This window comes from Macaca nemestrina, chromosome 9 (genome assembly GCF_043159975.1).
Source record: "Macaca nemestrina isolate mMacNem1 chromosome 9, mMacNem.hap1, whole genome shotgun sequence".
Taxonomy (NCBI): Eukaryota; Metazoa; Chordata; class Mammalia; order Primates; family Cercopithecidae; genus Macaca; species Macaca nemestrina.
This window is the reverse complement of record NC_092133.1, coordinates 9,967,345-9,992,777: the sequence shown is the minus strand read 5'-3', so window position 1 is coordinate 9,992,777 and position 25,433 is coordinate 9,967,345. Positions and strand designations below refer to the sequence as shown.

The following is a 25,433-nucleotide window of genomic DNA, read 5'->3' as shown; positions in this document are numbered from 1 at the left end:
TCAAGGGCCCAGAAGGGTCACTTTCACCCCTGCAGCTCCACCTTCTGAAATACAAAGGTGGTTTATAGTTTTAAATGCTTTATAGCACCACCTCCATATCTACTGCTGCGAGGGTCAGATTTTCCTACCATGGGCTTAGTTGAGAGCTGTGTGGTCCAATATGTAGCCTTTAGCCACAAGTGGCTATTAAAAGTCAAATTAAAACTAAAATTCTGTAATATGAGAAACCCAGTTTTTAAGTTTCACTGATCACCTTTAAAGTACTCAGTAGCCACACATGGCCAGTGCTGTGGCATTCGACAGCACACAATAGGACCTTTCCATCGTCACAAAAAGTTCTATCAGCCAACAACAGCTTATAGCAGGAGCTGACTGTGTGACTATGCCCTAGCTTGCAGGCCAAATCCAGCTGCCACCTGTTTTTGTAAATAAAGATGTACTGGAATGCAGCCATGCGCATTCATTTCTTTCTTTCTTTTTTTTTTTTGAGATAGTCTTTCTCTGTCATCCAGGCTGGAGTGCAATGATGCGATCTTGGCTCACTGCAACCTATGCCTCCCGGTTGAAATGATTCTCCTGCCTCAGCCACCTGAGTAGCTGGGACTACAGGCACATACCACCACACCCAGCTAATTTTTATATATTTAGTAGAGACAGGGTTTTATCATGTTATCCAGGCTGGTCTTGAACTCCTGACCTCAGGCAGTCTGCCCACCTCGGCCTCCCAAAGTGCTGGCCCATTCATTTCTGTACTGTGTATGTCTGCTTTTGTGCTACAATAGCAGAGCTAAGTGGTTATGACAGAGACTGTGTGGCTTGCAAAACCTACGATATTTACTGACCCTTTTAAAGAAAAGTTAGCTGACCCTGAGTATAGACTGTGCAAAAGCTACATGAGAATCTTTTCTCTAAAGATGCTCACGGGCATCTCCAAGAGCGAATAGTGGGTCCCAAACATGTGTCTCTCCTAGGAAGGAGGCAGGGAACATAGTGTTGTCAGCATCAGTGCTGAGCTTAGTCGGGGTGCAGGATGGCCACCCCCAAGCAGGCACCTTGTCTAGGCTGACCAACCTCAGAAAGAGGTAGTGGGGTGGCTGCAAGCCTACCCAGAAAAGCCAAACACACCAGAAGGGTCTTACCATTTGCTTTCTTTATTATTATTTTTTTTCATTTTTCCCAGGTCAATGAGGCAGCAACATTAACAAAAACGGAGACACACTTTTTCCTTGCAAGATAATTCAATAATTCTTCCCAAACTGATGCTCCACAGACAATCCTAAGAGGTTTTCATTGCATTTAGCCTAATTTGGAAGATCTGGCATTCCACATATCAAAAATAACTCCCAGACTGACATGAGGCCAGCCCATGAGCACGCAGTTCCACACAGGGCAATACCCCAAGCAGAGAGAGGGCTTCAGGCCACCCCCCTTCTGGCTCTTTCCAGTCCTAGCAGGTGAAAGAGGAGATCCAGGCTAAATTATCTGGCCCCTCAGGAAGGCTGGCACCTCTGGTTTTCCCTACTTGGGGAGACTCCAGGGCTACTGGATCTGCAAGGAGTTTAGGAGTTCTTTATGGACCCAGAATTTGTGCAAGAAGCTCCATGCTTACCGCCCAACAAAACTCCTGAGTGATCTCAGCCTCTCTCTCCTTTTCTGAACACACTTCTTTGTTGAAAAAGGAGACTAAATGGATTCAAGAGGCTCACTGATGTGCACTTGGCAATGACACCATTGTCAACAGAACACAGAATTTATCTGTAGCAGCTTGCAATGTCCCAGGGCCAGAGAGGGTGGATTCTCGAAGGATGCCTGGGAGCATCTCAAATGGTAACATTTGGGACAGCCCAGCTGGGGAAATGCTGCAATTTTAGCTGTGCAAATTGCAAATGCATGTGGAACCTTTGCTGTCACGCAAACAGGGGAAATACCAGAATCCTTTTCCAGGCAGCCAGGAGGCTCTGAACGGACAGGCTCCCCTCTTTCTCTTTCTCTCTCTGACTCCCAGGTTGGCTTGCTGAGTTCTCTCACTCCCATCAGCTTTTCTTTGCTGCTCTGTCCAAGTTATTTGGATAAATGGGAACAAAGAAAAGAAAACAGCCTCAGCCTCCAGCCTTCCCTTTTGGGACCTGCCTCACAATGCACACTCTCTTCCAGGCACTTCTTGAATTACAGAGGGAACAACAGTGAGCGAGTCCACTATGGAGCTACTACCAAGTTGGTTTAATTTGCGTGGGTCCCAGACGGGTCTCCAGGGCCCAGGAGGGTCACCCACGCTGTCGTCTCTTCCGCCCCCGCAGCTTCAGCCGCCTGGCTGGCAGGCTGATGGGCTGCTTCCCAAACTTCTCCATGATCTCTCGGATCCTGGCCATGTTGGTTTTGCTAAGTGTGAAGTCACACCGTGTGGCCCCCATGTCATAGCCAACCATACAGTTCTTGGTGGATGCAGTGAAGCCTTCGGCCTTTGCTGTGACCGCATACTCTCCAGGGTTCAGGAGGCGCCAGTAATCCCCATCGTTGGCTGTGGAAAGGAAAACCAGGGGAGACTCAGAGCAGCTCTTGCTAATGCAAATCCCACCAGCCCTCCTCCAAGACCAGCTCCCTGGGCCAGAGAGAGACTCTCAGGCTGGCAACGTGGAATCCTAGCTCCTGCAGATGCAAATTCTTAATGCATTTTGGAAGCCAAGATGTTTTCCTCTCTGAAAGCTGCCTTAATGGTTTGAACAGGGAGGGGAGGTGTAGGCTTCCCGCAGTGCCAGTACATAGGAGCAAAGCTGGAGAGCCGATCGCTAATGCTCCTTGCTCTGTGACAATATGAGCCACTCATTACGAACTTGAACTTCCAAACGGTATGCCCTCGCCACAAAATGCCATCTTGAAAAGCCATCAGTGCAGGGCCTCCTGGCTTCCTTAGCATGGCTGCAAGTACACAATAACCATTTTTTAAAGGCGTGGGCTCTTCACTTCTGGAAAGAGAAGGAAAGGACTAACTGGGCTGAAGTCAGATGACCCAGGAGAGGCCCTGGCACCTGTACCCCATTCCCTGGCTGGGGCCTGGAGAGACTTGGGAGTTGCAGGGGCATCTATACATGGATGCTGCGGGGCAGAGGAGCCTTGAGACCACATGAAACTCAAGCTGGAGCTGAGGTGGTGCCCATGCCTCCCAGGTAACCACCGGCCGATTACCTCCCAGGCACCTAACGTGACCTGGGTCCATCCTCAGTTCTAGGCTGGATCCCTGTGGTAGGTGCAGTGGTTCACGCCTATAATCCCAGCATTTTGGGAGGCTGGGTGTGGTGGTGGGTGCCTGTAATCCCAGCTACTCTGGAGGATGAGACAGGAGAATCGCTTGAACCCAGGAGGCGGAGGTTGCAGTGAATCGGGATCATGCCACTGCACTCCAGCCTGGGTGACAGAGTGAGACTCTGGCTCAAAAAAAAAAGAAAAAAAAAAAAAAAGACAGGTTCTAGGCTGAGGTCACTTCTCCCAGAGAGCCTACAGCCTGGTGAGAACATTTAGATCCATAGCATATCAGAGACCATGAGACAGAAAAGGAGACACCAGAGGCCATCCCGGAGAACACTACCCACACACAGAAAGACGAGGCTGGCACTGGCTCACTGAACCCTCCAAGTGACTCTGTGATACAGGCTGCACGCTTATTCCCTTTTCTATGTGAGTAATTTGATGCCCAGAGAGGTGTAGTATCCTGCTCCAGGTCACACAGCTAGTAATCAGCAGTCCTTCACTTGTGACAATCTGAACGTCCTGACCAGTCTAAAGTTTTGGAGCCAGGTAGAGAAAAGGTTGGGTTTGATCAAGTACTTAGTAGTCCCTGGACAAGGTTTGCTTGTCTTAACAAGTCCTGAAGTCTTCTAATGGATGGAAGAAAACTATGTATGTGTTTACAAATATACATCTCCCATATACACATCTCTATAACACTTTGAAGCATCGTGTTGAAATCATGAACATTCTAATCCCAGTTCATCCGAAACACCCAGTGCAATACGCTGAGCTCACAAGAGCACAGGACGTGACGGGAAGTGAAACGTGGAGGCAGTCATTTGCCACAAGTACATCATTAAGGAGCTGAAAGGAAAACAGGACTCATCTGACAGACCCAGGTACACGCTCAGGTGGGTGGCTCCTGGCATGTGTCCTGGGTCTTTTTTAGTGAAATGGCAAGTTCTTCAACTAAATAAAATGCCACTTCATACCTTTTCAGGAGCACATCGACAGGCTGAATTATACCAGCAGGTGACTCGAGCCTCACAGCAAAGCTTGTCTTTGGAGATCTCCCTCGGGGTTCCCACAGTCCCTGACAAGCCCAAGCGAGCCACCTCCTCCACGTGCCCTGCCTGTCCTCTCCCCTCTCCCTGCTACCAGGCAGCGCATCCTTGAGAGTGGAAATGGCCTCTGCTTCCTGCCTCGGCTCTGTGTTAAAGCTGTAGGCACCTGTAGAGCCCGTGTTTTCCTCTTCCGTGCTCAACATGCATGCCGTTTATCCTCCTGGATTGAACACCGAACAGGTCAGAACATTGGTTCATCTGAATGGGCTGGAGAGAAGTGAGCGACCAGGAGAGCACGTGGCTTACTGGCCTGAGAAGCGGGGCATATCAGGTCTCAACTACCAAGGGTGCTCAGAGGGGATTAGTTAAGGCCAAGAGCCTGCCCCCACCAACAACTGTTGTAGGGCACTGGCCATTGGAGGCCCCTGGAAGCAGACCTCTCAGTGGGAGCACCTGACTCAATGGCACTTGGAGGTTAAACACCTCAGGGAGGGGGCAGCCCAGGTTCTCACCAAGGGAGGTCCTTAGTAAGCTGAGCAGTGAAAGAAACCCACAATTAATGGTTATCAGCATAACTGGCTCAACTTCATGTTTCTAATAAGAAGCCTTTGTGATTCCCCTTGTCCCCGAAAAAGCCAGAAGAAGCTCTCCCTGTCCCCTCCCCAGTCCACCCTCTGTGCTGTTGCTGGCCTTCTTATACACATCATGGTGCTTATTCCCTAGACCTGCCGTTATCGCAGGGCCACATGGCGATGAAATCCAAAGTCCTTGGGTGGCTGGAGCCTCTGGGGTCCCAGTTCCTGCCCTCCCCTATTGTATCTCACACCCCTTTGTTCCAGCCATTCTGACTGCCTTGCAGTGGTATCTCAGGACACACACATCTCATACCTCTGGGTTTTGCATATACTGTTCCCACTGCTGTTCCCAACTCTTGTGCCAGGTCTACTTCCTTTCACCCTTTCTAAAGTCAGGCCTTGCAAGATTCCATTTAAATGCCTAGAGTTCGATTTTTTGTTTTGTTTTGTTTTTTGAGACAGAGTCTCACTCCATCGCCCAGGCTGGAGTCCAGTGGCACGATCTCAGCTCACTGCAACCTCTGCCTCCCAGGTTCAAGCAATTCTCCTGCCTTAGCCTCCTGAGTAGCTGGGATTACAGGTGCGCACCACCACGCTTGGCTAATTTTTGTACTTTTTTTTTCTCTCTTTTTTTTTTTAGTAGAGACGGGGTTTCACCATATTGGCCAGGCTGGTCTCGAACTCCTGACCTCGTGATCCACCCGCCTCGGCCTCCCAAAGTGCCGAGGATTACAGGCATGAGCCACCACGCCAGTCCTAGAGTTTGTTTTTAATAATGAAAGCTATTCTTACTAATTTTCAAGAAATTTGTTCTGTCCTTGTGGTCCTGTCAGGTAAGCCCTCTAATTTTTGAAGAGAAATAGACAAGCAGGTGGAGACAGTGTTCCTGTGAGCCTGAGGGTTCACCCCATTCAGATGAGGGCTCAGTGCTTAGAGCAAAACCCAACGCAGATCCTGTAGGCCCCTTCCACATCACTGCGCTCCACTGGTCCCAGCCGGCCTCTCTCCAGCCACACAGGCTTCCTTTTGTTTCTTGATTCTTGACTCTGAGCCTTTGCAATTACTGTTCCCTCCAACTTGAATGCTATTCTTTGCTCTTCTAAAGGCCAGCCTGTGTATGTCCCCGTAGGGAGGGACCCTTCCTTGGCTTTCCCATCTATCTGTAAATATCACTTGATTTATTTTTTTTTCATGGCACTGATCACAGTGCATAGTAAACTTTTAAATCTTCATTTTGGAGTTATCTCTAGGTTTCCTTCACTAGAATGTGTACTTTTAGAGGCCATACTTGTTTTACTCACTGCAGTATTTCCAGTCTGGTGCACAGTAGGAGCTCAATAAGAAAGGTCAAAAGAATGAATACAATGATCAGGACTGTGTGTGGCATTGGCCCCGTCATCTGAAAGCTTCTACTGAGGAGACACGGATCTGCCTGATGCCCTCATTGGCCTGGCAGGGCACGCTGTCCTCAGTTCTTGGCTATTTTCCCAATGTCTTCCTTGAGGCTCTCATTTTCTCTGCTTCTGTCTCTAGCCACTGGAAAAGTCTGGAATCACATTATGAAAAGCGGGAGATGCAGTGTTGGGCTGCTGTCCCCATGAGTGCTCAGGTCTGTGTTCAGGGTGAACCTTCTAGGGAGCTGCAGTGGAAGTCAACACATAATGGGCATCCCAGGCATTCACGCATGCCAAGCCTGTCCCACAGACTCTGGCCAAGCAATGGATGAAAGAAGTATGCAGACACAAGTATTTTGCCTGAGCATGTGGATAGGGGACTGCACGACTTAGCACCACTGACAAGAGTGCAGCCCCCATAAACCAGGAATGTTTGTATTTATTTAGTACAGATTTAATGACAAAGGCTTGGAGCAAACACAATTTGTGGGTAATTAACATTGTCCACCCCCGAGTAGAGAGCAGTCCTGCACACAAATGATCAAAGGTTGGTTTCTGGAGACATAAGTAAACAAATTGATTTAGATAAATTCCTTTACATTCCCTTGTTATCTACTCTGCCCTTCTGAAGTTTTTGCAAAACGTCCTGACCTTCTAAGAAGGTTTGTGTCTTTCCTTATAATTTCTCCCACCACCCTGACCAATCTCCTATACACGGGCAGAAGGGGCAACTCAGGTCTAAAGAATGTCAACACGAGCAGGTCAGGTCAGCACCCACCAAGTAAAGGACAGTCGTGTGGAACAGTGAGCCGGGTGTCTGTCCAACGCACTGATATGCATCTAACTCAAAGCATTCCTACCAGCTTCCCTCCCTGTGGAATTCCATTTAATACCTCTGTTTACTTTATGCAAAATCCATCCCAAAATAAAACTTGTCAGATCACATAAACCTCAGACAGAAATCAAGGCAAATTCAGAGCTTTTCTTGAGAACCGAAAGATTCTGAAACAGAATAAAGAGCCGTGTGTAAAGTATGGAGTTTATCTGTCATGATAATACACTGGGAAATTATTTATAGAGGGGAAAATCAAGGGAGGGAGTTGCATTTCCCATTAGCTCATCAAAACTGTCTCCTTGATTGCAGGGGCTTGAAACTCAGCACCCATTAGGCAAAGTATTCTGTCTTAGCTTATGGGGCCCCAGGGTCTTTTTATCTCCCACTCAGTTCAAAACTCTTATGTTTTCTCACATTGCATACAAAGCACTAAATAGTCAAGGAATGTTCTAGGCTCTTCTAGAATTGTCATTTCAAAGGAGCTTCATTTGTAATGTTTAAAATACAAATCCTATGCAGAACCACATCACACAGCCTTTCATGCATAATGATCGCCAACACTCTGCGTGGTCTCTGGCACATTACAGCTATGCCATCTACATTTGCTGAATTAATTAAGGAATTGTGAATAAATATATGGAAAAAAATGAACACCTATGAGGGGCTACGATGTACAAAATTCCATGGTATTCGGTGTGAAGCCTCATGGTTCATGGCTATAAGATCAGTGACAAGTGGTATGAATGTTCAGAAAATATTATTAAGTGAAGAAATCAGTAACTAGATGGGAAAATGCAATTTATGGCATTATACAGCAATCTACAATTTTGTGGCATTTTAGACACAGTTTATTCATTTGCATATTTGGTCTTTTATGCCAGGCCCACTGCTAGGGAGCCTGGCAATGAAGGGTACGTGGGCCAGGTCTGAACCCCAGCCTCACCTCATCCTAATGTCCCAAAGTCTGCTTCCTGGCAGGTGGAATGGGATCTTTTGTTGACAGGACAGGATCATGGGAACAGTTTGCAGAGAAGGAGCCTCTCCTCCCTGATCAAGAAAAATAGCATGGAAATAAAGGAAGGAGCACCAGATTTGAAGCCTCTAGCGCTTGGCTCAAATCATAGCTCTGCCTCTCACTGGGTAATCCTGGACCATCATGGACTGTTCATCCGCCCATTCATCAACAAGTATTTATTGAGCATCCACTGCTCAGAAGTGGCCAGGCAGGGGGCTCATAATACACTGAGGAACAAACCAACCAAACAGTCAAGGGCTCCTGACCTCGTGGGGGCGAAGAGGCAGAAACAAATAACGAGCAGAGTACACACGAGCCTATTATGTGATGTGTTAGAAGGGAGATGTGCCACGGGGAAGGGACAAAGTCGGGGCAGGTAAGAGGGACCAACAGGGCAGCAGGGAGGTGTGCCATGCTCACAGGGGTCAGGGTTGGCTGCAGTGAGATGGTGCCATCTGAGCAAAGACCTGAAAGGCAGGAGGCAGGAACCCAGGGACCTCCCAGGGAAGAAGGTTCAGGTGGACAGAGGTGCCACAGTGATGACCCCCTGTGTGGCTGTCAGTCCACGAGGAGCAGTGGGAAGTCAGATCATGGCCCTGTTTGCCTTGGACAGGGGTGGGGAGTGGGACACAGCATTTTCAGTTTTAAGTGGGGCATCCCAGGTCATGACAACCCTGTGGCACAAAAGAAAAACCTGGACTTGTTAAGCACCTTTGTTTTCATATCACTTTCTAACCAGCAAAGAACAGGGCAGAGTCCTCTGGGACCCTGAAGGGCACCTGCAGGGCATCTTCCAGCCCACCTGGGGGTCGGAGACCTGAAGCCAAACTCTTCTAACCCCTTAACCATCAGTGGGTCACTGCCCTCCTTAAGCTGCTGTTTTTCACCTGAATGAGTGGGAACGAATGGCCTGTCTCCCTCAGAGGGATAAAGTGAAAACAACTGAGAGAAAGCGTGCGTGAGCGTTCTTTGAGAACAGATCGTGTGGGGAACAGCTCCTTATTCCTGCTGTTGCTGAGTGATCCAGGGGCAGCCTTCTGCTGTCCTGACGTGGTGTGGCCACTTCATAAGTGCATTTTAAAATGGGAGATTGTTTTGGCGTTTTAGGAACTGGAAACCAAATTTGGTTTATAAAACCCTGGGTCTTACAATTTCTTTTCTTCCATAGCAAAGAGAGTTGGAATAAGATGTGAGCACTGCCTTTTAGAGATCATTCTCTGACCCTCAGATTATCCAAGTTCCTAGAATTTTCTACCCTGCATTCAAAAGGGAATCACGTGTGCTAACCCTGACTAGTTAACACCATCAGACACTCATCCCTTCCAGTGAGTGGGAGCTGGGTCTCCCTGATACATCTCATCTAATGACAGCATCAAGAAAGATACAATTTATGTGAGGAATGATGCAGTTAAATGACAGAGTTAATACAAGAAAGCTATTAACAGAGTGGCATATAGGAGATGCCCTCGTTTATTATTACTGTTATTCTTATCCTACCCTTCACATTACAGACACCTGAGTCTTCCTAAGACATTACGCTCAGTGATTTCCTGTGCTTTAATGGAAAAGTTGCATCCTCTCTGGAGGGGCATGTAAGGCCAGTCCCAACCCACCCCTCCAGCTGTCATCTTGCTGCTGGTCCCTTCAAACTCTCCACTCCTCCATAAGTCACCCAGTTTATGGCTTCTCCCTCTCCCGAGCAGCCTGGCTCCTTCCCTCCCTCCCTCCCTGGCCCCTCTGGGCTTAAGGACACAGGCCACATTCCACTTGGTCTGAGAGCTAAGATGCCTGCAGATGCAACAACTCCATAGAGACAGAGCTGCTTCCTCAACTCCTTAGAAACTTCCACTGCACCTGGAGGTCAGCTGGCTGCTGCATGACCATCCTGTGCAAGGGACAGAGAGCAACCAGGAAGCACAGGTTGAAAACCTCCCTTTCAAGGGTCTCTTGAAAAGTGGGAAATTTAGAGGAAGGAGACTGTAATTCGGCTCTGAGTAAGACGTTTCCAGCAGTCATTTCATGATTGTAACCCAAGTAAAACACCTAAAAAAAATGGGTATTTCTTACCAAGAGACAGTTGGTACACATTTGCAGTTACCTGTTCGGATGTCATGGTTTACGCCTTCTACGGAGATAATGGCATTTGGGATTCCTTTTCCATGTGAATCTCTCACCAAGCCTTTAATGCCACGATGAACCTGCTCAGCAAACATGAGACACAGGGTGAGGCCACCGACCAGCTCTGGACACAACCGGCACAATGGAGGGGGCTGTCAACCCGCCATCAGCCGGTTCCCACCAAGAACTCACACAGCACCACGTCTTGCTCAGGGGCATGGAACCGAAAAGCAGGTTCATTGCTCACTGCATTGTCGGGTTCAATTAACAAGGGCGAGGTCTTGGTGTAAGAAAAGTGAACTTATTTCTGAAGCTAGCATTAGGGAACCATCCTGCTTTAAAATGTGCCACTTCTCCTTTGGAGCAAAAAGCTGATACTTTTATGAGGGGAGGGAGCTAGTGAGCAAGGGCAGGTGTCTTATCTAGACCCTGCTAGCCTGGTGTCTTATCTACCAGACAGTTGAGTTGGCACCTTCCTGGGCAGAAATAAGTTGTAAAAGTGGCCAGCGGGCATGCTTTCAGCATGCCCTCCAAGGCCAGCCCCTGGAGGTGGGCGTTCTGCCTTGGAGCACAGATGAGCTTGCCCTGCAGGGAATGTCTGCTGAGGGGGAAGTGACAGGTTATTTTGCATTTCAAAAAAGGCTAAGTGGGAAGCAGGGGAAAGGAGAAAGGAGAAAAGAAGAGAAAAACACCAATTAAATTATCTCTTAGAAAAACAGGAGTCCTCAGGTTATAGGCTTGCCTGGCTCTGTATGGATTTGGAATGTAAACTTCTGCATTTCTTTTGGGTTCTTGCACCAGAAAGTCTTCCATTAAAATGCCCAGAGGCTTAAAAAGTATTAGGATCTGAGACGGTTCACAGAAACACATTTACTAAAAACTGAAATTTAATTTTTATAGGCATATTTATTTTGACTTTTTGGGACTTGCTGACTTAAAAGTCAGAGGGAAAACAAACAACTCAAAGAAACCTTCCTACAGATGACAACTCCAGGCATAGACCCTTCCAAAGACTTAATTGTGTCATGCGATGCACTTGAACCTTATGCCTCAGTTTCCCCACTTGTAGAACGATGTGCCAATCCAAGGTGACATTCCGTCATTACCAATGACTTTATGCATATTACGAGGACTAAGCATTTTATCCACAGGAGGCCTTTTGGCTAAATGGCATCATTACTTAAGACTGATTAGGTTGTTACAGTCAAGTCCTTCTCTTTACAGGGATGCAAAGGAAAAAGAGCCTTCTCTTACAAAATTCCAGGCTGGGAACAGGAATTCCTTGGGTGAGAGGTTCCCCTTAGAAGGAAAAATGGATTCACACCCTTCTGTGCCAGGGAAGCTCACTGGGGGCTGAGTCTCCCAAGACCATCATGGGACAGAGTCAGATGCTAAATCCTGGTGCCAACCTCTGCCCCCTGTGCAGAAGTGCAGCCAAAAGTGCCAGCCAAAGCCATTGGCTGAATGTGCCTTCTGACTGCTGAGCAGAACCCATGGAGGGGGAACCTTGTGTCCAGCCTCAGGGTCTTACTTACAAATGGATGGAGGTTAAGGTGGAGTCAGAATTAACACTTAGAAAAAGCAGGAGCCCTGAGGCTTGACACTTGTTTCTGTTTAATCCATTGCTTTCCAGTTAGTCTGTTCCTTAGTGGGGCCTGGATACTGTTTGGTTAGTTGCAGAACTAGAACTGGTGAATTCACTAATGCTGCAAGATGGATGTGTCCTTGACAGCCTACGGCAGGGAGGTGTCCAAGGTTCTCAGAGGAGGCAGCAGCAGCCCCTCCCCAGCTGGGTAGCAGAGCCCAGCGGTACTTGTTAAAGCTGCTCCCAGGTCATTCACCCCTGCCACCTGCAACAGTGACTCTGAAGGCCTGGGAGGGTGTTAGGGACTCAATTGTGTCCCCACCCCACCCCAGCCCCCAAATTCATATGTTGAAGCTCCAACCCCAGTATCTCAGAATGTGACTATTTAGAGATGGAGCCTTTAAAGAGGTAATTAAGTGAAAATGAGGCTGTTAAGGTGGCGTCCTCCTAAGAAGAGGAAATTTGGACTCATACACAGAGGCACATGCACAGAAGGATAACCACCATGTGAAGAGGTGGCAAGATGGCAGCCGAGGAGACAAGGCTCCAAGGACACCGACCCTGTGGGCAGCTTCGTCTCGGACTTCTGGCCTCCAGAGCTGCAAGTCTGCCTTGTAAGCCACCTGGTCTGTGGTGTTTTGTGATGGCAGCCAGAGCAGACTGAGACAAGGGGCCTGGGCACGTTGGCTCAAACACGTAGCACCTGTTCCCTGCAGAGCAGCATCAGAGAGCCCAGGAACCAGTCCCATTGCTCCAGGCCAGTGGGCACAATGACCATTGGTTTAGAGCTCTCTTCCCTGGGGCCTGCTCAAGTGTCAACACAGAGTTGCTCCTCAAAGCACTAAGATGGCCCAGTATGATGGCCAAGGTCTGAAGCTCTAATTCCATCCCATACTTTCAGCCACCTGGCAGCCTCATCCCCCAGCTAGTCCCCCTCATCCCAGCCACATGCCCTCAATATACCTGCTCCATGAACACGATCAGAGATTCCCGGTTATTCTCCCACTCTTCGGGCAGTTGACTCTCATGTGGGTATTTATCACAGCCGACGTAGATGGACAGTTCGAAGCAGTTTGTATGAAGGTAGCTGAAATCGTTCAGACCTGCCAAGCCAATGGGACAACAGTGTAACTGAACAATACTCAAAATGGCACTGGGGAATGGGACACAGGGGGAAGCAGAAATGTTTAAGAACATTCGGAAGGCCTTGTTTAAACAGGGAGGTATCAAGTATCTACTACAGACAAAAATTTGCATTAGAGCAAATGTGTGTGAGTTAGAGATTCTGGAGAGAAGATGCATCCGCAATGGTGTGTGGTGAGGACGGACACATGGAAGTGTGGCTTTGACAAAAAAGCCAAAAGAACTGAAATAATGCTATTTAGATAAAATACTTTATTAAAGTAAAAAAGTTTAACGCTCCATTTTTGGAGTAAAGCTATCATTCATGAACACTACAGGTTTTAAGTGTTTGATTAAGTTTCTCTCTACAGTTATGCTGTCTCAGCTATAGCTCTATGACAGTCTTCTATTTTGATTCCAAAAATTGCGATCCTTGCCACTGTTTGCCGAGTGCCTCCTATAAGCCAGGATCTGTCCTAAGCACTCTGCAGCCATTAGGTGACTTAATTTTCATCCCAAACCCAGCAGAGGTAGGCAACACAGCACAATTTTACAAATAGGAAAATTGAGGTTGAGAAGGGAAAGAATCGTACCCAGGACCACGTATGTGTCTGGAAAGGGTCAGAGTCAGGGTTTGGGCCCAGGTCTGCATGCCCTTGCCTACGGCTCCGAATAGAGCATCACTGCTTGGGGACTTGTAGGCAAACCCACTCCCCCAGTACACCTGAAAGCAGACAAGCCTTCTGCCTCCTGGCATGACGACAGCAGGACAGGAAGCCCCAGCCTGATGTGTAGTGGGTGTCTGGACTCATTATCTAGGGCTGCTGTTACAGTGTAAATTACCACCAAATGGTTGGCTTAAAGCAACAGAAATTTATTCTCTCACAGTCTCAGAGGCCAGAATTCTGAAACCAAGGTGTCTGTGGTCCCTCCAAAGCCTCTGGGAGGGGGAACCTCCTCTAGGGGAGGAGGCTTCCTTGCCTCTTGCAGCTTATGGGGGCCCCCGGCATTCTTTGTCTTGAGGCCGCATCACTAAGCTCTCTGCCTCTGTCTTCATATGGGCTTCTCCTCTTCTTCTGTCTTGCTTCCAGGTAACACAGGGTGACCCCATCTGGAGACCCTGAATATAATGATACCTGCCAAGACTCGTTTTCCAAATAAGCTAACATTCCCAGGTGTGGGGTTTTAGAAAGCAGACATTATCTTCTGGGGAGGCCACCACTCCACCCACTATACTAGCCAACATTTGTGAAATAAATAGATGAGTGTTTGATGGCTTGAAGTACCAGTGGCTTCCTTCCCAACATTTTTGTTTTTGAACAGGATGATGATTAGCAAGCTGTGCTCTGCGCGACTCACCCAGTAGAAGGCCCCTCTGACCACCCTCCCTGGGCTCTAGGGTCAGGGTCACAGAAAGCAGGAGTGCTGTGTGCCTTGGACAAATTTTCTTCATTCTCACTCAGTGCACCAGAAGAAACCCTCTCCTGCAATGCTCAGTATCAAAACCGTGGCTTTGGGGTGTCAAGAGCAACTCTATCAATCTGCTGCCTGGTAACTGAAGTCAGAGGCAAAATGGCGTTAAGTATACAGCCACTCTACCCAATGCCAGGTTCGAACCATTCACATGTCATCAGCAATGGGCCTCTGATTAAGCCTGTGATGAAACACTGAGCGTGTTTGCAGTGAGAGCAGTGGAATAAAAAGGGTGGGACAGAGCCAAGTCAATGGAAAATCCTTCACATGGGCCCCCGTCTCATTGAAGGAGACTGGTCAAAATTCCTTCGGTCAAACCCGCAGTATGGAATTACAGACAGTGCAAGAAGGCCAGGGGACAACAGGCCACCAGTGAGCACAGGTTTCAGCTTTCCGGGAGGGCTGAACACCTGTCTGCAGAGAAAACGATTGTCACTTCCACTCTTTTAGTCCTCGTTAGCACCGAAATAAATGCGATATTTAAACGTTCTGGAGTGAGCCTGCCATTTTGCAATATGTGTCTTCAGAGCACAGGAAGTTTTAGAAGAACTGGCAAAATGAGAAACCAGAGGGAAGTGGAGAAGCCTGGGCCTTGCTGTCCTGCTGCCGCCCGCCAGCCTTCCAGAGTGTATCACCTTGCTGAGAACACATGGCCAGAGACGGGCTTCGAAAGCAAAATGCTACTTCCTGTCTGAAGTGTGTGAACAAGGGGCCACGATGTGCCCCAGATAGTTCTTCACAAGCCTTCGGTCCTAGCGGGGGTGGTGAGATATTCCTTTGCGTTCTCTCCCTAACTGGCATCCTTCTCTTGTCACCAGCTTCAGCAGGGAAGGCACAGCCACATTCCTTACAGCTCTGTGCATCTGATGTGACCACAACGCCTTCCTTCAGTGTAGAGAAGAAGGTGCAGGGTTGCAGGAACAGAGAGGCTCAAAGGAGTCTGGAGTGAAAGCACACATACTCCAAACAATGTACATTTCAAAGTGTATTGACCCTTGCTCTCGACTGGGCCACTCCCCATTAACTAGTGCCTGGCAGGGCACAGCTAATGAGTAAGAAAAAAAACGGAACAAAAAGGTGGAGAGGAGAGGGAGGGGGAGGAAAGGAAATTACAAGTCACATTTCATTAATCTACAAAGCAATGAATCTGCAGACTTCATCACACTGTCAGGAAGATGAATGATTAAAAAGGCTCAAGCTACCACATGGCTCTGCTGCAAAGTCCCAGAAATAATGGAAAATATAATTGATAGAAAAAAAATCAAACGCTACCTATGTGATTGTGTGGCAGCCAACTTCGCAAAATGTTACGAGTGACCAATACTGGGGAATCCGGGTGTGCCCATGCCCAATTTAGTCACAGCAGCCATAAAAAATAAACAGGTATTTTACTTAAAGCTTTTTGTAGGTGGGTTTTTAGGGCTAAAAACTTGAAAAGCAAGAATGCTTTTTGCCATTAGGAATTTTTCTTGATAGATAGAGATTTGCTTTTTTTTTTTTATTTCATACAAGGTAAAACCATGATGGATTTAGATAAAATGCCTCCACTTGGTCTGTAAAAGGCAAAACGTCAAGCTTTCTGCACATGTTTTAAAATGCCCAGGGAAACAAGTATTTCTACTTTGTTTTTCTTTTCCCAAAGGTGGGAACATACTTGAAAAGTAGGTGAAGGCTGAGTTTCTAACAAAGTCAAACGATATTAACGCTTATCAGTACAGTGAAACCGACAATAAGGATGTGCTTATATGAGGTTTCACAGCAGCGTGTTACTGCAGAGGGGAGTCCGCAGGGGACGGGAACTTATTGCGACTATTTCTGTGAGCCACACGTCAAGCACATCCACATCTTCCACCTGCATAATCCTCACAGCTTCCTGGAGGGAGCTGGTATTACTACCACCGTCCTCCTCCTCCTCTTCATCATGACCATTTTTACAAATGAAAAAGTGCAAGGGTTCAGAGAGGTTAAGTAACTGGCCCTGCATCACACAGCAACTAAGTAACAGAGTGGGATTTGAACCCCCAGTCTGACGTGAAAATAGTTTGCAAATTCATCATTGGCTTGACCAACCCTCACAAAGCGAAGGAAGGAAGAAGCGTTATGCCCGGGGTCCTGCAGTCCATGCAGAGGGACTTTGGAAATGGGACATCCTCATCCCTCCTGGTTTAGGGAACAGCCCTGAGACAGGAAACCAAGTGCTTGTCCTGACGTGTGGACCACGGGGCCCTCTGGCTGCTGTGAGGGAATTTCTGAAGTCTCTCCTGGGAGCCTCTGCAGTGCTGAGTGGATGCCAGGAGCAATACTTTGTATTCCCCATGCAGCACACAGTCAGTGTTGACCGCAGGCTGTGGGTATGAGTGTGACGGGCTGGCCCGCTGGCCGCTGGAGGACAGCAGGTATGAATGGAACCGTCCTCACCACAGGTTCAGTCTGCAGCTCACAGTCCCTTCACAGTTGAGCTTGGGATGGATGCCTGGCCTCCTCTGTGGGTTTACAGCACAGGACATCACCCAAGAACAGAAGAGCTCGTACAGATAAGATAAGAAAAACTCAGGCTCCAGCGCCAGCACCAGCACCAGCACCAGCACCAGCATGCTCTCCACCCCTTCACTAGGTTGGGTTTTTTTTTTTTTGTCTTTGTTTTTGTTTTGTCCACTATTGCCATTAACTCCAATTCTACCCATCTCTGACCCTGTCAAATCTGAATAGCTTGGAGGCTAAGCACAGGCCACGGAGTCAGAGACCCCAGCCCTGTGCCTTTCTTACTCGAGCAGATCCCTTTGGGTCTCCAGCCCGTTACCTCCTTTGTACACTGGAAAGTGAGACTGGGGCCAGGATGGAAGGAGAGCCTGAGTGCTGTGCTTAGGAAAGTGCTGGCAGGTCCTAAGTGCTCCACCGTGGCAGCCACCACTTAGTGACAACGGGACAGTAGTGATACCGGGAGGGCCAGGAGGAGACCCCTGCAGCGTCCTCCTGCGCCTGCAGTCCACTCTCCCCCAGAGGGAGGCTTACTTCCAGCAACAGTGTGCCAGGAGGCCCCATTGACAGTGCCGTCCTCCTTCTGGAACTCCTCCGTGTGGCACACCCTCCTCCGGGCGTCCGTCATGAGGCGGTGCGTGGAGGCATAGGAGTAGGCCAGCCAGCGGAACACGTGGTCGTCGGGGGTGGCGGTGTGTTCCTGTGTCTTCCAGGGGGACCGCACCAGATCGTAGGGGTATGCCACCACCAGCTCGCCGCCCTGCAGGTTGCCGCCCAGCACAAAAGGGATTTTTTCCATCCAGGCTATGACTGCTCTGGTCTCGGCGGCCACCTGTGAACATCCCAAATGGACAAGTAAAATGAGCAGGAAGCCGCTTTCTCTCCCCAGCTGTCAAACAGGGACGTAGTCAAAAAAGCAGTGCTTTTATGGAATAATCTTAGTAAAGTTTAGAATTTCAAAATCAATTCTGGGAAAATGTGAAAGAGACTTAGAAAGACTCATAAACCAATCAAATGAATGGGCTTTGTTTGGATCTTGATTTAAACAACCTTGGGGAGGGGGGAATAACAGGGGAAATGTGAGCACTGACCAGATACTTGACTATATTAAGGAATACTTTATTTTAATATAATAATGGTAACGCCTTATGGTTGTAAAAAGAGTGCCTTTATTTTTTAGAGATATCTACTGAAATCTTTACAAAGGAAAGGCTATGATGCCTCGGTTTAGTTTCAGTAACCTGGGGGAGGAGGAGAAAGTGAGTGAAGGTGTGGACGAAACAGGAATCGGTAAGTGTCAGAGCTGAGATGGGTCCATGGCGATCCTGGGCAACTTCCTCCCTAATTCCGTATGCTTGACATCGTTTAACAATAACGTTTAAGTAAAAAAGAAAACCATGTCAAAAGCTAAAATTTGAAAGTTTGATATGGTCAAACATTGATCAGTGAAACAAGTATTTATCATAAATTGCTAATCTCTGTGAAGATAATCTCAGTAAGATCAAATTGACAATGATAACAGACATCGGAAATCATCTCACCATGATGTATAGAAAACTGAGTAAGGGATGAGATGGACTTGGGATTCATTAAGTTTTGTTGTTTTTGTTTAAACACCTCAGGGGCCCTGGATTGGACCAATGAGAGAGCTTAGTTCATTATACAGTATCACTGCTGGTCTGTGCTTGGTCACCTTCTGGTTTTATTTATTTATTTATTTATTTGAGACAGAGTCTTGCTCTGTTGCCAGGCGGGAGTGCAGTGGCGCAATCTCGGCTCACTGCAACCTCCGCCTCCCGGGTTCAAGCGATTCCCCTGCCTCAGTCTCCTGACTAGCTGGGACTACAGGCGCACACTACCACGCCTGGCTAATATTTTGTATTTCAGTAGAGATGGGTTTTCACCATGTTGGCCAGGATGGTCTCGATCTCCTGACCTCATGATCCGCCCGCCTCAGCCTCCCAAAGTGCTGGGATTCCCTTCTGTTATTTATTTCAACATGGAAAACACCTATGAACCCACCATCCAACCGCAGACCTCACTAACAATTTCTGTTCTGTGTGCCTACACCATCCTACCTATCCACCCTCCTGCCTCCCACTCAGAGGCACCCACTGTATCCTAAGTGATGTGATTCTCATTCTCTCTCTTTTGTTTTATCCCATATGTGTATACCTGAAAATATACCGTTTGGTTTTACTTGCTTTTGATCTAAAAATAAAAATAGGTAGGGGTGGAGGGGTGCAACGATACTGCTGGTTGCCTTCTGCAATTTCTTTTTCCTCCCACTCAATTTTGTGTTTCCCATATTCATCCTGTTGTTGAATAAAGGTATTTTCAGGCTTTTTTTCACTTCAATATGGAGATCCCATTTAATGCATTAATACCTATTCTTAGATGATGGGCGTTGGTAATTTTCAATCTTTTGCTATAATGAAGAGTGTTGCTTTGAACTTCCTTTTACTGTCTTCTGGTACATATGTGTTGGAATTTATCTTGCACATATCACCAGAAGTGAAATTGTAGAGGCATAGGATATAAAAATATTCTACTTTACAAGGTAATCAAATTATTTTCCAAAATCATTACATCAGTATATACTCATCCACAATGTATACTCATCCACAGTGTATACTCATCCACAATGTATACTCATCCACAGTGTATACTCATCCACAGTGTATACTCACCCACAATGTACAAGAAATCTGTCCCGTATTCCCTCCCACACTGGGGGGATTTTTACTTTTGCCAAACAATGGACATATAATGTTCTCTCATCTGCATTTCCTTAGTACTAGTGAGGTAGAACATCTTGTCATTTTTATTAATTCTGTTTCCTCCTCTCTTACCCTTTTGTCCATTTATCTATTGAATTGTTCATATTTTTATTATTTGTTATTCTTCAGCTTTTAAATTTTCAACATTCTCAGTTATATAATTTATAAATAACTCCTCCCAATTTTTAGCTTGTCACAGTTTTTCAAATCTTTTGAGGAACAGGCTTTCTTACCTCCATGTAGTCGAATTTACTAATCTTTTATGATTAATGCCATTTGTATCTCACCTAAAATAGCCTTCCTCACACTAAAAGCTATATTCAAAATTTGATGAGATATTATTGTGAATAATTGTTAAATTTGATCAAACACACCTTTCTATAGACAAATTGCTTCATATTATTTCTTTGTTTTCTATCATTTCATTCATTTTTGGCCTTGCTTTTTATTTATTAATTTTAATTTCTTTTTTTTTTTTTTTTTTTTTTGAGACAGGGTCTCACTCTATTGCCCAGGGTGGAGTGCAGTGGCATAATCTCAGCTCACTGCAACCTCCACCTCCCAGGTTCAAGCGATCCTCCTACCTCAGCCTCCCAAGTAGTTGGGACCACAGTTGTGCACCACCACGCCTGGCTAATTTTTGTGTTTTTAGTAGAGACAGGGTTTCACTATGTTGGCCAGGCTAGTCTTGACCTCCTGACCTCAAGTGATCTGCCTGCCTCAGCCTCCCAATGCCCTTGTTTTTAAATTAATCTCTCTTTCTTTGGGTTTCTTCTGTTACTTATTTATTTATTTATTTGCTAACTTCTTAAGTTAGTTAACTTTCAGCTTTCCTTTGCAATATAATAACTTAAAGTTATAAATTTTCCTAAAGCACTATACTTTGCTATAATCCACAAATTTTCATATGTAATCTTTTCATTATTATTCATTTCTAATTATTTATTAGTTGTCAGTATTTTTTTCTTTGACTTATTCTTTAGAAGTTTTTTATTTTCTAAATACATGAAGAGGTTTTCATTAATCTTATTACAGTCTTCTCGTTTAACTGTATGGTGGTGAGACCAAGGTCTGTCTGATACCTATTCTCTGAAATTTGTTGAGATTTCCCTTATAAGCCCAGTATATCATCAATTTTTTTTTAAATGTTACAGGATTACTGAGAAGAATATTCTCTAATCATTGGTTATAGAATTTTTTTTTTTTTTTTTTTTTTTTTTTTGAGATGGAGTCTCGCTCTGTCACCCAGGCTGGAGTGCGGTGGCGCCATCTGGGCTCACTACAAACTCCGCCTCCCGGGTTCACACCATTCTCCTGCCTCAGCCTCCCACGTATTGGGACTACAGGGGCCTGCCACTACGCCCGGCTAATTTTTTGTATTTTTAGTACAGACGGGGTTTCACCATGTTAGCCAGGATGGTCTCGATCTCCCGACCTCATGATCCGCTGGCTTCGGCCTCCGAAAGTGCTGGGATTACTGGCGTGAGCCACCGCGCCCGGCCGTCATTGGTTATAGAATTCTTACAGGTCCCTTATGTCAAGCCTGTTAGCCTTGTTACTCAAATCTTTATCTTTGCTGATTTCTTATCTATCTAGTGTATCCACAATTGAGAAAACTATTGGTGATGATAGAATTGTGTAATTCTCCTTGTAGTTCTAGACAACAAGGTCAAATAACTAAATTCTAGTCCAAAAGCAAAGACTGAACATCCAGAGACTCTGCACAATTGTGCTAAAAGGATTGCTTAGCTCTTATAGCCTAGTGGCTAAGAAAGCCGGCAACCAAATTCCAATTTTGGTCTAAGTGTTCCCAAAGTATAACATAGCTTGAATTGTCAACTTTGCCCAGTGTCATTAGGATGTTAGATGGAAAAACAAACAAATGAGCAAAAAACAACTAAAACAGGTTATGTGGGAACCATAAGAGCAGATTTAGAAGACAGAAGACTCAGGGGCCTCCCTAGTCTCCTGCCCACATCAGCACCCTTGGGCATCCTAACTGAACCAAGTGGCATTGCTGCTGTCTGTCTTCATCACCCCACTGCTCACTTCCTGAGGGCCTGGATGACCCTGGACTGTCAGTCACTAAAGGAGCCCACCCTGCTGCTCCTCCTCCAGTAAGTGGCACCCACATGTGCTGTGCTGGGGGCTGGAACGCCAAGGGAGAGCTGCTGTCCTCTCTCCAGCTCCCTTTAATCCCCAGTAGGAGAAGTCCAACCTTTTCTTGTTGTTGTTTGTTCGTTTTGAGCTTGCAATTTGCTTGTCTAAAATATAGCATTTCCCAGCCTTCCTTGCAGTGGCTGATACCATGTGCAACTGAATTCTGGCCAGTGAGAGTTAAGCAGAAGCATTATGTATAACCGCTTATAGGAAATTGAAATATCTGAGAGAAGAACTTTTTCTTTTCCCCAAGCCCTTTCTCTCCTGTTCCTTCAGAGACATGACAGCTGGAGCACCAGCTGCCACCCTGGATTATGACCTTGAAGATGAGTGCCACATGCTGACATGGCAGAGACAGAGACAGAGATGAATCTTGGGTTCCTCACGATTACCAGGCTTCTACTTGGCTGGTCCTTGGCTGGCTTCCAGGGTACTTTCACGTGAAGAAAGAAAGAAACTTTTACCTTGTTAAGGCACTATTTTGATTTTTCTGTGGCTGCGGCTGAACCCAACACTAACTTATATATCAATAAAGGTAGAACTCTTGAAGAATGTTTACGATCGAAGAATCAGAGTACGGAGCTCAACTATGATGCCCAGGAAAGACAACAAGAGGTACGGGAGAATTATTTCTTCTACAACATACTCTTCGTAAAACAAGACCTAAGAAATCTGGGGAAATATTTCTCATCTAATTTCATTTTTGTTTCCAAAGAAACACCACATGTAGTAAACCCAAGGGGATGTACTAAAATAAAACTAAGATATATTAAGCAATCAGTAAGGGCTAAGGATAATTTCTTAGTAATATAACCGACAGTGAGAAAGATATTAAAGGTAGTAACAAACATGTGCAATTCAGGGGAGATTGTTTTGGTTTTGAACCTCCATGTGCTTGTTAAGACATATAATTAAATGATTTCTCCTCTACGAAGAATCTCCTCAAATATCCACCTAAAAGGTAGTTATTATCTAGCACACTTATCTGCTTTTGGAGAAAACATGAAAGAAAAAAAATGGTTTTGTCTCCTTCTTAAATGTCCTATCCTCAGCAAATACCAATGGGGGTTAAGCCTGGCCTTTTGCTGCTTTATAGATGAGGGGTATTTTGACTCACCGTGGCATTTTCCGACAGAAACCACTCAGGGATTGCAATATAGTGATTGGGAACTTTCCTGGGGCCGTTCTGTTGATCCTCTGCCTCCCAGAGCAGCGTGTTTAAATCAGGAAAGTTGTTGTTGATGTCAATTCCATCGTGGGTCCAGCGTCCCAGGGACCAGCCTCCCAGCTCCGAGCCCTGGAGACAAGTGAGAGTGTGAGGAAGGCACAGGCTGCATTCAATGCGGACCCTCTACCATACAAGATGCATCTGTCTCCATTTCCCCTTGGGGAGGGTCTCTAAGCCTCTGGATGCCCTTTGACCCAAAGATGGCATCTAAAGGAGAATATTGAAAACCTTCCTATTAATATCTGGCGGGTGGTAGATAGTTCAGTCAAATTACTCCAAAGAGGGAATTCAGAGAACCACCCCTGCCACATGGAAGTGCTTAAAAAGCATTAGGTTCCTTCTTCCACCCCTACCTTCCTCTCTTCCATACTGGCCAGGTGAACCTCTGAGTAGCAATGAACTCATCATTGCAGTATCACTGGCCACCCTAGTAATGCATTCTCCCTGCCTGCCCATGATTCTGGCTCACTATTTAGCAATGCAAATTCCTAACTGACTATATCTGCACCAATAAATGCGACCACATTTCTACACTGTAAAGCTTGTATTTGATAGGTACCATTGTTTAAATATAATTTTCCATTTTATTCCCAGGTATTGTGATATATCACTGTCAATACACAACATAATACTAACTATACTCTATGTTCTCTTTATACATAATTCTGTACATGTGCATATTCTATACACACCTATAACCTAAATATGTTCTATATCATAATTGGAACATAAAATATAAAGAATATATCAGAATAATAAAACAACTTCCTCAGAAGACTGATGAGAAGATTAAAGGCAATAATCAAGGCTAACACATGCCATGATTAAGTGCTTAGCCAACATAAAGTGGTACTACTGGATTCCATTATCGTTATGTATATAGCAATACTGCTGTTCATCTTCACTTCCTCCAGTTTGTCGGCACGTCCACCTCTCAAGGCCACCAACATTCTCAGTGCCTGCTTTGCACCTTTCATAAACCTTGTGGGCTTCCCTGCCTCAGCAGAGACACTCAAAAATAAAACTCGTGTGATCAGGCATGGTGGCTTACACCTGTAATCCCAGCAGTTTGGGAGGTCAAGGCTGGCGGATTACCTGAGGTCATGAGTTTGAGACCAGCCTGGCCAACCTCCTCTCTACTAAAAATACAAAAATTAGCTGAGTGTGGTGGCAGGCGCCTATAATCCCAGCTACTCAGGAGGCTGAGGCAGGAGAATCGCTTGAACCCAGGAGGCAGAGGTTGCAGTGAGTGGAGATCGTGACACTGTACCCCAGCCTGGGCGACAGAGGGAGATCCCGACTCAAAAAATAAATAAATAAAGCTCGTAAGGTGGAATTTTGCATAACCCTGGAGCTGGGCATACTCTGGAGCTGGGGCCTCACTGCCCACATCCTATTGGGTGAGATGGGCCAGGGCCATTACCCCTTCGTAGGCCTTCTCGTAGCCATCGGGGTTGAGGGAGGGGAGGATGTGAATCCGCGTCTCCTCCACCAGGTGGACGATGCGCGCATTCCGGGCCAAGTACTCCTGGCACAGGAACTGCACCAGCAGCAGCAGCAGCTCCCGGCCTAGCACCTCATTGCCGTGGGCCCCCGCGATGTAGTGGAACTCGGGCTCACCTTTACTCAAAGACAGAGAGAAGCACAGGTTCATGTTGAAACACTTAGGGCCAAACAGTGCTTGTCATGTTGTGTTAGGCGGAAAGTCTTGAATGATATAAGCTTACCATTTTAGCCCTATTTGTTCTTTCAAACAAACCTCTAAAATGACATCAGGACAACTGTCTTATTCCCAGAGAGTCAGGTATGTAAGAAAATGTATAGAAAAATCTGACATGACACCTGTCACAGGGTAATAATGTCCATTCTTACTTACCAAGAACCGATCAAATAGCATAGTGCTTAGGGCTTAACATTTACAAGTTGAGCACAAGCCATAGCAATCAGTGCCTCTCTTTTGGGAGGCATTTATTTTTCTTAAAATAACTTCCTATTAAGTTTAACAAAGACAAATGAATATAAGCAGAAAATAGTCCAGCAGGGCAAATCAGCAGTGACGCAGTGTAAAGTGGGCTTTCTTTAGGTATTTTTTCTTTCAAAGCTCAGCTTTTAAATCTTAGGGTGCTATGGTTTAATGTATGTGCCCCCCTAAAATTCATATGCTGGAACTTAAGATCAAACATGAGTATTAAGAGGAGGGGCTGGCCGGGCGCAGCGGCTCACACCTATAATCCCGGCACTTTGGGAGAGGGCTCCAGTGCAGGAGTTCAAGACCAGTCTGGGCAACATGGCAAAACCCTAACTCTACAAAAAACAAACAAAAAAAATTAGCTGGGCATAGTGATGCACACCTATAGTCCCAGCTTCTCAGGAGGCTGAGG

The 25,433-nt window shown here is 46.3% G+C and overlaps 1 protein-coding gene across 1 annotated transcript in view; it reads right to left on the bottom strand.

The window, feature by feature from the left end:
- Positions 1-1,131: 1,131 nt before the first annotated feature.
- The window catches only part of LOC105470066 (carboxypeptidase X, M14 family member 2), a 145,834-nt gene continuing 121,532 nt past the window's right edge, over positions 1,132-25,433 (bottom strand). Inside the window, exons 9-14 of the mRNA XM_011721812.2 lie at positions 24,476-24,672; positions 22,942-23,121; positions 17,419-17,716; positions 12,775-12,914; positions 10,207-10,306; positions 1,132-2,518 (exon numbers count right to left, since the gene is read on the bottom strand). Coding sequence (XP_011720114.2) covers positions 2,265-2,518; positions 10,207-10,306; positions 12,775-12,914; positions 17,419-17,716; positions 22,942-23,121; positions 24,476-24,672 — 1,169 coding nt within the window. The 3' untranslated portion in view covers positions 1,132-2,264. The remainder of the gene's footprint in view (positions 2,519-10,206; positions 10,307-12,774; positions 12,915-17,418; positions 17,717-22,941; positions 23,122-24,475; positions 24,673-25,433) is intronic.